Consider the following 15,282-nt stretch of genomic DNA (forward strand, 5'->3'; position numbering starts at 1 on the left):
ACAGAGGGACAAAAATCAGTAATAGGATTGCCAAGCCATGCTGTGAATCCCTGTAAGACTGGAAACCATGGAAGTGCAGTGCCACCAATCCATCTTATTCTCTGATTTTTTTCCAGCGGTGCTCAGAAGCCAATGTACAGAGATGCCAAGGCAAACAAATGCTCTTGGATTGGTGTTTAAATAATATGAGAAAACAGAAAGTGGGAAAGGAAGTTAAGGGGAAGGGATCATTTGTTCATTCCTTTAAGAAATATCTCCTGTGTACCTCCTATATTCTAGGCCCTGGATTGTTAAGTCTGTGCTGGACAGGAAAGAAGGTAGTCAGAAGGGAACTGATCAATTATAGAGAAGGAATGGGTCAATATTAGAGAGACCTCAGTGAGTCTGAAGAACGGGGACAGCTGCCAATTAGGTAAAAGAAAAAGAATTAATTACAAAAATGAATTAAAAAAAAACACTAAAAATCTTATGACAGTGGTATGTCTGGTAAGGTGGTTTGGGCCTTTCTTTACACTTTTATAAACATTCCAACTTTTCTATCATATATACTTTTTCATAATTCAATATAAAGAAACCATCACTAAAGAGGAAGAGCAAGAACAGAAGAGTAGAAAAGAAAACTATGGGTCAGAGAAATAAGACAGCCCAATTTATGATATTAGGTGGAGCAACCCTGGCTGATGTTTGGACCAGGGTTGGACTAGCTGATGGCTGGACACAAATGGGTACAATGGGGGAAAAAGACATGTCACTTGAGACTTCAAGGTACAGTGAGAGAAGAGAACTGGTCAGACAGTTCATCTGCATATTGAAGGCCATATACTGTAATGTACTGGTTAAGAGCAAGAGTTCTGGGGTCAGACTCACCTGCACGTGGATCTCAGTTCTGCCATGCAGCAGCTGTTTGGTATCAGTAAGCTGCTAAGTTCTCCAAGTCTTTCCCTCATCTGTACCTTACTTCACAGGGGCTCTTGAGAGAATTAAATGGGACCTGCCATCCCAAACCAATCTTTCCCTCATCAATATTCTACTGCATTTTCTTTGTAACTATCACTGAAGACTGCCTGCCTGGTATCACAATTAAAGGAGCATATCTGGCTCTCCTAACTAGATTATAAAGGCAGGCACCTAGCTAAGTGCCTTGCACAGAATAGATTCTTAGCTAATCCTAAACTCTGTGGCAAGCATACCATAATTAATTTTTTTGCTGTTAAAATAATGGAATATTTCCCCCTATATTTATGTTGATATTTTTCAAGGGACTTTTAGAAATGTGTTCACCAGATCTCCCTTTATTCAATAGTTTTATTCCATTCCCTCAAATTCAAATCCTGATTCTCCTTACCTAAGACTTCCTTTGGTTCATCTGTTTTATACCAACCTTCACTCATAGATTCACTGTTTTTGTTAAACCTCTCAAGTCTGTTCTTCCTAAAAACTATAATTTTTATAATTTATAAATTATAGGTTTTTATAATTTATAAAAATTATGTCTTCTCTTCCCATCAACTTTTTACTTTGAAAATTTTAATCCTACCAAAAAAATGAAAGAACAATAAAATGAATACACATACATTCTCCACCCAACTTCAGCCATGTTAATATTTATTGCATTAGCCTTTTCTATCTTCCTCCAAACCCTTCTAAAGTAGCAAAACAATATGCTCTCTTTCAAACTTCACATTCAATTCTCCAAATATTGGCCTACACAGAACACACCCTGTCAAGGGCTTGGCCATGCAACCGTGTTACAGGTGAGCTCTCCCCATTTCCCAGCTCTATCATGGTTCATCTAGCTTTATAGGGTTCCTTCCCCCACTCCCTATCCTTCCAAAATAACCTCTCACACCTCTAGGCATACCCTTAAATTTTGTATCTTCTAATAAAAACTACCCTCTGTGTAACATTTATACCAAACATATAGAATTCCTTAGTTTAAGCAGATTTATTTTTCTTTCTGAGTCTCCATTGTGTCCACTTGTGAATCTTGCCTTATCCTTCCATTTTCTTTGAAGTCATAGTATAGGAATGTAAATTAGTTTTCTTGAATTGCAGTTATTTCTATAGGCACCTTCTAAACTGATTCCAGAAATGCTCAATCACTTTAAATTTTCATGCCTTCAGCCCAATTTCCACTTTGAGTATGGCTGATATCTCCTCTTTCGTTTATGATTCATTCAGCACTCTAGATTAATCCCACTAGCCAGATAAATCACAATATTAAGTTGATATTAAGTTCATATAATGGGTATGACCTGGAGAAAAACAACATGCAAAACAATCATGGAATAGGAGGTAACCAAAAGGTAGAATATAACCTGAAGATAAACAGTAAGCAATTCTGAAATAAGGCCATTCTGCTGCTCTCTTTCCTTGGCTACAGTTTTCTCTAATTTCCACAAGGTTATAACACTCCCTCACCAAAAAATTCCTCTGGATCTGCTCAAATTATGGTATGTCTAGTTAGAAAATGACTCCCTAAAAGTTATCCCCCTTGCGACTTCCCTGGTGGCGCAGTGGTTAAGAATCCGCCTGCCAATGCAGGGAACACGGGTTCAATCCCTGGTCTGGGAAGATTCCCACATGCCATGGAGCAATTAAGCCCGTGCACCACAACTACTGAAGCCCACGCGCCTAGAGCCCGTGCTCCACAATGAGAGAAGCCAATTCAACAAGAAGCCTGCGCACCACAACAAAGAGCAGCCCCTGCTCGTCGCAACTAGAGAAAGCCCATGTGCACCAATGAAGACCCAATGCAGCCAAAAATTAATTAATTACAAAAAATAAAATAAAAAAATAAAAGTTATCCCCCTTTACAGAGTACTCAAAGAATCACTCTTAATATGTCACATTTTGTAGTCATGTTTGATTGAGATAACTTTAGTTGATCATAAAATAATTGCTTTGAAATGCTTCTTTATATTAGGAAAATTTTAAAATTCTAAATAACTTTAGGTAGTAGATACTGAGCCCTGAAACAAGGATAAATATAATGATAGAGGGAAAGGACAAGAACAGAATAAAGAATAAAATGATAATAAAATTAACATCTCTAATACCTTCAGCTACTTTAGAGAGAACATGCTAAGACAGAGAGGTGTCTATAGGGAAAAAATACTGAAAGGGATCTCATAACCCAACCAGGACCTATGTGCTACAAAGTTCCCCAAACTTTTTGGAAAAACGGATTAACGGTATATAATTGGATCTGCATCTTTTCCTTTCATAGGAATATTTTTGAATTTTTCAGAATTCCAAATTTACATGCAAGCTATACTTCTATTATCATATAAACTAAACCACACTATAATAATTGCTAAATAAAAAGATTAAAACAAAACTGTATGCCTTGATTACCAAAATGCTGGATTCTAAGAGTGACTTTATGCAACCAGCTGCATTGCTGTGCAGTGTTTTCAGAGCACACTTACTGCCATTCTTTGCTTTTCTCCACCACTGAGTACATCCATCCAATCCTGAACACTGTCCCAGCCTCCTTCACGTTCAAGGATATGACCCAGCTGGACGTTGTCTAAGTATTCCTTCAGTACCTTTCAGCAAAATGATTAAAGATGAAATCGTGCTTAATATAAACCAATATTCTCTATCTTGCTTTATTTTTTAAACTAGAAGGACTATAATACTATTGTCAATATCACTAAAAAAGGCACATTTCACAAAAGAATGTGGCACAAAGGTAAACTCTTTACTTCCTATTTATACTAATTTTGACAAAATATATCTAGAGGCATAAAGAAAATAATACTATTGTACATAATTAAAGGACAAGGGCAATGAGAAAACAAACAATAGTGTAAAGACAAGGTTAAACATTCAACAAGTCATATTTAAGCAAAATGGTTAACGTCTTACCTCAACCTGGAAAGTTATAATTAATGATCAGGCTGTAGAAGCCTTTACAAAAGGTTAGGATAAACTACTTGAAATCTAAAATACTTAACTGATTAAGATAAAGACTCTGAAGTGGTGTTTTCAGTAAGTCTAGGAAATAAACATTTCCTTACGAGGTCAGAAATCCCCTTCTTTCTCTGATCTTCTCTTCCATCTGGATATATCACTTGGTCTCGAAGTGTTCCAAGGGTCATATAAGGTCTCTGATAGTAACAGAGCAAAAATCATTAGAAGTGATTTTTTAAAAAATAAGTTAAAAGATCTTGAAATCAAAGATTATAAAATAACTCAAACAAGGTCTCACCTGGGGAACGTAAAATAACTTTCCTCTCTCGGGTTTAGTTAGACGTCCTCCAAAAAGAGGCCATAACTATAAAAGCAGAGGAGGAGGGGGAAGAAGAGCTGTAAATTTCACAATGTGGTAGATTATATGGCAAAATAAGACTACAAAACCTTGAGGCCAATTTTTACTTACTTCACCAAGAACACGGAAAAGTGAACTCTTTCCACAGCCATTTGGACCGCAAATTAGAACGTTTGCCCCAGATCGAACCTGAAAGGAAATGAGTCTATGAATTAATTAAATAGAATATACACTCAATGAACATTTCCATAGAGTCAAATAGTTCTTCGCTAATGATAAGCTTTCTATTAGGTCTATAAATGTGATATTAGGTAGAAGCAGTGGAGGGTATGGATGAAGAGACCTTTTATTTTTGTTTACTTTCAATTTTTACTCAGTCACTTTTTTTCCCACTTAAATATCACTACTGATTGATATCAACTTAATCTCAATCAGAATACAAATATCTAAAGCTTGAATTCTTGAAAACAGTAATTATGTATGTAAACACATTCTTGTTTTAAAAACAGAATTGTACTATATATACTGCTCTACAACTTGTTCTTATTTAACAATATATCGGGTGCTGAATAGACTCATCCTGCCTAGTTGGGGAGGTCAGCAAAGAATTATGTTTTATTTTGCTTTGCTTTTGAGGTTTTTAAAATGTACTTAAAAAAATCTAGTTATATATTGCTTACAAGAAATATACCATAATAAAACAGCTCAGGAAAGGTATAAATAAAGACTTGTACAAAATACAGATGTAAACAAAATGAATTTCATGGAAGGGATCAAGATGGTGGAATAGAAGGACGTGCCCTCCCTCCTGCAAGAGCACCAGAATCACAACTAACTGCTGAACAATCTTATCAACAGGAAAACACTGGAACTCACCAAAAAAGATATCCCACATCCAAAGACAAAGGTGGAGCCACAATGTGACGGTAGGAGGGGAACAATCACAATAAAATCAAATCCCATAACCACTGGGAGAACACAAACTGGAGAACAATTATACCACAGAAGTCCACCCTCTGGAGTGACGGTTCTGAGCCCCACGTCAGGCTTCCCAACCTAGGGGTCTGGCAATGGGAGGAGGAATTCCCAGAGAATCAGCCTTTGAAGGCTAGCAGGATTTGACTGCAGGACTTCAACAGGACTGGGGGAAACAGAGACTCCACTCTTGGAGGGCACACACAAAGTAGTGTGCACATCAGGACCCAGGGGGAAGGAGCAGTGACCCCACAGGAGACTGAACCAGACCTACCTGCTAGTGCGGGAGGGTCTCCTGCAGAGGCGGGGGTGGGGGGGTGGCTGTGGCTCACCCTGGGGACAAGGACACTGGCAGCAGAAGTTCTGGGAAGTAATCCTTGGCATGAGCACTCCCAGAGTCACCATTAGCCCCACCAAAGAGCCGCGTAGGTTCCAGTGTTGGGTCACCTCAGGCCAAACAACCAACAGGGAGGGAACTCAGCCCCACACATCAGCAGACAAGTGGATTAAAGTTTTACTGAGTTCTGCCCATCAGAGCAACACCCAGCTCTACCTACCACTGGTCCCTCCCAACAGGAAGCTTACACAAGACTCTCAGATAGCCTCATCCACCAGAGGGCAGACAGCAGAAACAAGAACTACAGTCCTGCAGCCTGTGGAACAAAAACCATATTCACACAAAGATAGACAAAATGAAAAGGCAGAGTACTATGTACCAGATGAGGGAACAAGATAAAACCCCAGAAAAACAACTAAATGAAGTGGAGATACGCAATCTTCCAGAAAAATAATTCAGAATAATGATAGCAAAGATGATCCAGGACCTCAGAAAAAGAACAGAGGAGTCAAAGATTGAGAAGATACAAGAAATGTATCTTCTAGAACAATTAAAGACCTAGAACAATTAAAGAACAAACACCCAGAAGATTTAAGAACAAACAAACAGAGATGAACAACACAATAACTGAAATGAAAAGTACACTAGAAAGAATCAATAGCAGAGTAACTGAGGCAGAAGAACAGATAAGTGACCTGGAAGAAATGGTGGAATTCACTGCAGTGGAACAGAATATGGAAGAAAGAATGGTGGGATTCACTGCTGTGGAACAGAATAAAGAAAACAGAATGAACAGAAATGAAGACAGACTGAGAGACCTCTGGGACAACATTAAACACATGAACATTCACATTACAGGGGTCCCAAGAAGAAGAAGAGAGAGAGAAAGGACCCGAGAAAATATCTGAAGAGATTAGAGTCTAAAACTTTCCTTAACATGGGAAAGAAAATAGCCACCCAAGTCCAGGAAGTGCAGAGAGTCCCACACAGGATAAATCCAAGGAGAAACACGCCGAGACATATAATAAACAAGCTGGCAAAAATTAAAGACAAAGAAAAATTATTAAAAGCAACAAGGGAAAAATGAAAAATACAAGAGAACTCCCATAAGATTAACAGCTGATTTCTCAGCAGAAACTCTACAAGCCAGAAGGGAGTGGCATGATATATCTAAAGTACAACTAAGATTACTTCCCTGGCAAGGACTTCGTTCAGATTCAGTGGAGAAATCAAAAGCTTTACAGACAAGCAAAAGCTAAGAGAATTCAGCACCACCAAACCAGCTCTACAACAGATGCTAAAGGAACTTCTCTAGGTGGGAAGCATAAGAGAAAAAAAGGACATACAAAACCAAACCCAAAACAATTCAGAAAATGGTCTAATAGGAACATACATATTGATAATTACCTTAAATGTGAATGGATTAAATGCTCCAACCAAAAGACACAGGATTGCTGAATGGACACAAAAACAAGACCCATAAATATGCTGTCTACAAGAGACCCACTTCAGACCTAGGGATACATACAGACTGAAAGTGAGGAGATGGAAAAAGATATTCCATGCAAATGGAAATCAAAAGAAAGCTGGAGTAGCAACACTCATATCAGATAAAATAGACTTTAAAATAAAGAATGTTATAAGAGACAAGGAAGGACACTACATAATGATCAAGGGATCAATCCAAGAAGATTATATAACAATTATAAATATTTATGCAGCAACACAGGAGCACCTCAATACATAAGGCAAGTGCTAACAGCTATAAAAGAGGAAATCAACGGTAACACAACAATAGAGGGGGACTTTAACACCTCACTTACACCAATGGACCGATAATCCAGACAGAAAACTAATAAGGAAGCACAAACTTTAAATAACACAACAGACCAGACAGATTTAATTGATATTTATAGGACATTCCATCCAAAAACAGCAGATTACACTTTCAAGTGCATATGGAACATTCTCCAGGGTAGATCAGACCTTGGGTCACAAATCAAACCTCCGTAAGTTAAGAACACTGAAATCATAGCAAGCATCTTTTTCAACCACAATACTATGAGATTAGAAATCAATTACAGGGAGAAAAACGTAAAAAACACAAACACATGGAGGCTAAACAATACATTAATAAATAACCAAGAGATCACTGAAGAAATCATAGAAGAAATCAAAACATACCTAGAGACAAATGACAAGGAAAACACAATGACCCAAAAGCTATGGGATGCAGCAAAAGCAGTTCTAAGAGGGAAGTTTAGAGCAACACAATCCTACCTAAAGAAACAAGAAAAATCTCAAATAAGCAATCTAAGCTTACACCTAAAGGAACTAGAGAAAGAAGAACAAACAAAACCCAAAGTTAGTAGAAGGAAAGAAACCATAAAGATCAGGGCAGAAATAAATGCAATGGAAACAAAGAAAACAATAGCAAAGATCAATAAAACTAAAAGCTAGTTCTCTGAGAAGATAAACAGGATTGATAAACCTTTAGCCAGACTCATCAAGAAAAAGAGGGAGAGGACTCAAATCAATAAAACTAGAAATGAAAAAGAAGTTACAATGGACACCACAGAAATACAAAACATCGTAAGAGACTACTATAAGCAACTCCATGCCAATAAAATGGACAACCTGGAAGAAATGGACAAATTCTTAGAAAAGCATAACCTTCCGAGACTGAACCAGGAAGAAAGAGAAAATATAAACAGACCAATCACAAGTAATGAAATTGAAACTGTGATTAAAAATCTTCCAACAAACAAAAATCCAGGACCAAATGGCTTCACAGGTGAATTCTATCAAACATTTAGAGGAGATCTAACACCTATCCTTCTCAAACTCTTCCAAAATATAGCAGAGGGAGAACACTCCCAAACTCATTCTACAAGGCCACCATCACCCTGATACCCAAACCAGACAAAGATACTACAAAAAAAGAAAATTACAGACTGATGAACATAGATGCAAAAATCCTCAACAAAATACTAACAAACAGAATCCAACAACACATTAAAAGGATCATACACCATGATCAAGTGAGATTTATCCCAGGGATGCGAGGATTCTTCAATATATGCAAATCAATGCGATACACCATATTAACAAATTGAAGAAAAAAACCATATGATCATCTCAATAGATGCAGTAAAAGCTTTTGACAAAATTCAACACCCATTTATGATAAAAACTCTCCATAAATTGGGCAAAGAGGGAAACTACCTCAACATAATAAAGGCCATCTATGACAAACCCACAGCAAACATCATTCTCAATGGTGAAAAATGAAAGCATTTCCTCTAAGATCAGGAACAAAACAAGGATGTCCACTCTCACAACTTTTATTCAACATAGTTTTGGAAGTCCTAGCCACAGCAATCAGAAAAGAAAAAGAAATAAAAGGAATCAAATTGGAAAAGAAGAAGTAAAACTGTCACTGTTTACAGATGACATGATACTATACATGGAGAATCCTAAAGATGCCACCAGACAACTACTACAGCTAATCAATGAATTTGGTAAAGTTGCAGGATACAAAATTAATGCACAGAAATCTCTTGCATTCCTATACACTAACAATGAAAGATCAGAAAGAGAAATTGTGGAAACAATCTCATTTACCATTGCAATGAAAAGAATAAAATACCTAGGAATAAACCTACCTAAGGAGGTAAAAGACCTGTACTCAGAAAACTATAAGACACTGATGAAAGAAATCAAAGATGACACAAACAGATGGAGAGATATACCATGTTCCTGGATTGGAAGAATCAGTACTGTGAAAATGACTATACTACCCAAAGCAATCTACAGATTCAATGCAATCCCTACCAAATTATCAATGGCATTTTTTACAGAAATAGAACAAAAAAATCTTAAAATTTGTATGGAGACACAAAAGACCCTGAATAGCCAAAGCTAGTTTGAGGGAAAAAAACGGAGCTGGAGGAATCACACTCCCTGACTTCAGACTATATCACAAAGCTACAGTAATCAAGACAATATGGTAGGGGCTTCCCTGGTGGCACAGTGGTTAAGAATCTGCCTGCCAATGTAAGGGACACGGGTTCGAGTCTGGCCCAGGAAGATCTCACACACCACGGAGCAACGAAGCCCATGCACCACAACTACTGAGCCTGAGCTCTAGAGCCCGCAAGCCACAACTCCTGAGCCCACGTGCCACAACTACTGAAACCTGCGTGCCTAGAGCCCGTGTCTGCAACAAGAGAAGCCACGACAATGAGAAGCCCGCACACAGTAACGAAGAGTACCCCTGGATCACCGCAACTAGAGAAAGCCCGTGCACAGCAACGGAGACCCAACACAGCTAAAAATTAAAAATAAAATAAAATAAAGACAATATAGTATTAGCACAGAAACAGAATATAGATCAGTGGAACAGGATAGAAAGCCCAGAGATAAACCCATGCACCTATGGTCAACTAATCTATGACAAAGGAGGCAAGGATATATAATAGAGAAAAGACAGCCTCTTCAATAAGTGGTGCTGGAAAAACTGGACAGCTACATGTAAAAGAATGAAATTAGAACACTCCCTAACACCATACACAAAAAATAAACTGAAAATGGATTAAAGACCTAAATTTAAGACCAGACACTATAAAACTGTTAGAGGAAAACACAGGAAGAACACTCTTGAAATAAATCACAGCAAGATCTTTTTTTATCCACCTCCTAGAGTAATGGAAATAAAAACAAAAATCAAGAAATGGGACCTAATGAAACTTCAAAGCTTTTGCACAGCAAAGCAAACTATAAACAAGACAAAAAGACAACCCTCAGAATGGGAGAAAATATTTGCAAACGAATCAATGGACAAAGGATTAATCTCCAAACTATATAAACAGCTCATGCAGCTCAGTATTAAAAAGAACAAACAACCCAATCAAAAAATGGGCAGAAGACCTAAATAAACATTTCTCCAAAGAAGACATACAGATGCCCAAGAGGCACATAAAAAGCTGCTCAACATCACTAATTATTAGAGAAATGCAAATCAAAACTACAATGAGTTATCACCTCACACCATTTAGAATGGGCATCATCAGAAAATCCACAAACAACAAACGCTGGAGAGGGTGTGGAGAAAAGGGAACCTTCTCGCACTGTTGGTGGGAATGTAAATTGATACAGCCATTATGGAGAACAGCATGGATGATCCTTAAAAAATTAAAAGTAGAATTACCATATGACCCAGCAATCCCACTACTGGGCAGATAGCCAGAGAAAACCATAATTAAAAAGACACATGCACCCCAATGCTCACTGCAGTACTATTTACAATAGTAAGGTCATGGAAGCAACCTAAATGCCCATGAACAGGCGAATGGATAAAGAAGATGTGGTACATATATACAATGGAATATTACTCAGCCAGAAAAAGGAACGAAATTGGGTCATTTGTCAAGACGTGGATGGACCTGGAGACTGTCATACAGAGTGAAGTAAGTCAGAAAGAGAAAAACAAGTATTGTATATTAATGCATATATGTGGAATCTAGAAAAATGGTGCAGATGAACTGGTTCTCATGGCAGAAATAGAGACACAGATGAAGAGAACAAACGTATGGACACCAAGGTGAGGGAAACGGAGGTGGGGGTCGGGTGGGGGGCAGGGTGGTGGTGGTATGAAATGGGAGATTGGGATTGACATATACACTAATATGTATAAAAGACATAACTAATAAGAACCTGCTGTATCAAAATAAAATAAAATTTAAAATAAATAAATAACAAACAAACAATATATCACAGATATTCTTTCAGGTCAGTATATTCAGATTCTCCCCATTCCTCTCTTAATGCCTGCAGTGTATTCCATAGTAAGGATGTATCATAACGTATTTAAATACTCTCCTTCTGTTAAATATTTAGGTTGTCTGCATTTTGCTTGCTCTTTTAATAATACTGCAATGAAGCTCTGAGAGTGCAAACTGATGCACTAGTGAGAAATACTTCTACAGATCAGATTCTTAGAAATTATGTATTGTATAAAGTACATATGTATTATAAATATTTATAAGTGCCACCAAATTGCTCTGCAACAACGTAAAGTTAAATGAAAAATGTCAAGAGTGGTTGATTTCTAAGCTTATGGTCTTATCTGAGTTAATCAACCTGGTGATGAATCAAAAAACCTGAGTCATAATTGTAGCTCACACAGCAATGTATCACAGCAGGAAAAGACAACAGAGAGATATGAGTTACCCTGGCTGTGGAACCTGCCTTTTTTAAACTGTTGAGCCTTAGGTTCTTATTTTTTAATTCAATGAATATGTATTGAATACTCAGTGTCTGGCTCTGTTCGAGGCAATGCAGCTACATTAGTGAGTAAAAGAGACCAAAGAAACCCAAAGAACAACAAAAAAACACAACAAAATCCTTACCCTTACCAGTACACATTCTAGTGGGAGAGATATACAATAAGGAACATGCATAATAAATAAGTAAATTAAACAGTATGTTAGAAAATAAGTGCTACAGGGAAAAAATAGATAAAGGTAAAAGAAACTGTGGCGGGGGGGGGGGGGGTTGCATTTTTAAGGTGGTCAGGCCAGGCCTCACTGAAAATGACAACTGGGCAAAGCTGTGAAAGAAAGAGTAAACCAGAAGTTTATCTGGAGGGACTGTTGCAGTCCCAACCCTACCCACAAAAAGTAGCTACAAAGGCTGAAGCAGGAATGTACCTGTCCTATTCAAAAACCAGAAAGGATTCTGCTGAAGAAGAATGAGCAGGAGGGAAGAGTAGTAAGAAATGAGCTCAGAGAGGTCAGAGGTGGTGGTAGGGTAACGGCAGATAAACACTATAGGGTGCTGTAAGCCACTGAAAGAACTTTTTCTGATGGAATGCAGAACCTTCTGCGTTATTCAAAATAGTCGAAAGTGGAAGCAACCCAAGTGGATAAATGAATAAACAAAATGTGGCATATACATACAATGGAATATTATTATTCAGCCTTAAAAGGAATGAAATTCCGGTACATGCCACAACATGAATGAATCTGAAGACACGATGCTAAGTGAGATATGCCAGACACAAAAGGACAAATGTTATGATTCCATTCACATGAGGTACCCAGAATAGGCAAATTCAGTGAGACAGAAAGTAGAACAGAGGTTACCAGGGACTAAGGGGTGGGGAGAAACGAGTTACTGTTTAATGGGTACAGAGTTTCTCTTTGCTGTGATGAAAAAGTTCTGAAGATAGAGGTGATGGTTGCACAACACACTAAATGTACTTAATGCCACTGAACTGTATACTTCAAAATAGTTAAAATGGTAAATTTTATGTTGTATATTAGAGAATGAGCTATTCTGAATGACTTTTCCAGATATTTGTCTTTTTTTCTGAGAAATTATTTTAAAGAGTTATTTTGATGGACTTCTTCTAAATACATATTTCTTTTTCCTATAAAATTGAATATAGTGAATATTCCTAGTAATACATTATATATAATAATTGTACTCTACTATAAAAGTGTTTCCCCTAGGAGCACCTTAAAGTTCAGAGAACGATTAATTAAATGGTTCCCTAGCACTCTGATTTATTTAGGTAATGTTAGCCATATGTACTCTTCTCTGCACCTAACTGCTTACTGTGGCTTTCACTGATATCCAATACCCCTCCACATTACTTGGTGCAACATGCCGGGAAACCTCAAAACCAAGTTTGTAATGATGTGTATAAATAGCAACTAGAGTTACTGAAATCCTTAGGTACTCTTCTATGCACAAATGTCTTAGACTCAGCATTAACTTTTCTTTACTCCATGGCTTTTGATAATGTTGGACAAAACTTCCAATTATGACATCAGCCATGGTAAGCCAGCGATAATTTTTCCAAATTAAAGATTTGTAAAAACATGTATTTTTTTTTCTGGGTTGAATTAAGACTAAAAGCCAAGGGTTCCTTTCACTGAAAACCAGTTATTAAGTTCTTAATAACACTCTATTTTTAAATTTTTTAAATATAAATTTATTTTATTTATTTATTTTTGGCTACGTTGGGTCTTCATTGCTGCGCACAGGCTTTCTTTGGTTGTGGTGAGCGGGGGCCACTCTTTGTTGCGGTGTGCTTCTCATTGTGGTGGCTTCTCTTGCTGCAGAGCATGGGCTCTAGGACAGGCTTCAGTAGCTGTGGAGCACGGGCTTAGCTGCTCCACGGCATGTGGGATCTTCCCGGACCAGGGCTGGAACCAGTGTCCCCTGCACTGGCAGGCGGATTCTTAACCACTGAACCACCAGGGAAGTCCCAATAACACTCTATTATTGAGGATCCTGGATTGCTTTACTGGGGCAACGAATGCTTTGAACCACCATATCTTTACCAATAAAAATATTCCCCCAGAAATATCACTTCTTGATAAATCCTACTTCCTATGAATTTACTATAATAAAACATCAAAATATTCTACCCATAAATATGATTTAAATAAAAGAGAGATTACATGAAAGTATGCTGTTTACGAAGATTTACTTAGGCTTCTTTAAACATTAAAATATGCTCGCTTACTGAAAAGGTAAAAATTTTAGTAAGTTACAAAGTACTATTTTAATGCCCACATTATAACCTGCAAGTAGTTATTTCTTAGGGTTTCTCCAGTCTATATAAATATGCCATTGCTGAGGGAGTTTATAAAGGAATAAGATATAAAATCTCCTATCTCAAAGAAGCTTACATTATTTGATTATTAGGTAACACAAAAGGCAAACTGATCATAAAGTAGGACACATTTATTTGTGATGGCCAAGTCTCAGTTTTATCATGCCTCTTTGCAGGAGAAAGGAATCTTTATTTTCAAGTAAGCCAGATGGATAGAAAACAATCAGATGTTACAAAGAAGTGATGGATGTTTGTTGAATTAAAAAACAAAATAAAACAATGTTAAAAAAATGATAGAAAGACAAAATAAATGAGAAAAAGCCAAGTCTAACTTAGAATACCCTAAGTCAGAAAGAGACAGAAGAGGAATTTATTAACAGTGGACCAAAAGTACAGAAGTCAAAGAAACAGCTCCAAGTGGAGGAGAAAACAATACAAGAATCACAGAATAGACAACAGTGATATGGAACATGGTCACAGAGTAAAAAAACTTAAACAAGCAGGGGTGTAACTGATAACTAAAATAAGACTTTCCAAAATGAAACCAAAATAAGAACAAAAAAGTTAGGTCCTTTCTAAGACTAAAAGTGAAGTTATCAGGACTGGCCAGAAGTATACTAAAATTCAAACATAAAGGCTTTAAAGGGAAGGGCGGCTTTGGACTAAGATGAAAGGGACAGCATTAGTGTGGTAACACTATGACAAAGTGAGCATATCACAGACCATAATCATGATCTATTTATTCCACGTGGCTGTACATACAGATCCCAAATCTCTCCTCACTAGGCTCAAGCCATGTGTGCATCTGTATTGTTGGCGTATTCTATGTCTGTGTAAAGACACAAGTGAGGGAAAGTAGGAGAAAGGGCTAAGAGGATTCTTCAATGGAGAAATCTCATGGCCCTTTTTACTCTTGGGTAGTGACAATAAAGGGGCTACTGAAAATCTATCAAAGATGGAGTTTTAAGCTCTGTTTTATTCCTGAAATCAAGCCCTGTAGGTGGCCACCTACTTTGCCAAGGGAGCAAAGCAGCACCTAGAGCTGTAGCTCTGACTGCAGCACCTGGA

General features: G+C 37.4%; 1 protein-coding gene across 2 annotated transcripts in view; it reads right to left on the bottom strand.

The window, feature by feature from the left end:
• Positions 1-15,282, bottom strand: part of ABCD3 (ATP binding cassette subfamily D member 3) — an 82,430-nt gene that overhangs the window by 9,865 nt on the left and 57,283 nt on the right. For both annotated transcript variants that reach the window (XM_082676455.1, XM_082676456.1), the window contains exons 17-20: positions 4,388-4,465; positions 4,217-4,282; positions 4,026-4,115; positions 3,432-3,551 (exon numbers count right to left, since the gene is read on the bottom strand). In XM_082676455.1, the coding sequence (XP_082532581.1) occupies positions 3,432-3,551; positions 4,026-4,115; positions 4,217-4,282; positions 4,388-4,465 (354 nt within the window). The remainder of the gene's footprint in view (positions 1-3,431; positions 3,552-4,025; positions 4,116-4,216; positions 4,283-4,387; positions 4,466-15,282) is intronic.

Source organism: Grampus griseus, assembly GCF_964374135.1.
Source record: "Grampus griseus genome assembly, chromosome: 1".
Lineage (NCBI taxonomy): Eukaryota > Metazoa > Chordata > Mammalia > Artiodactyla > Delphinidae > Grampus > Grampus griseus.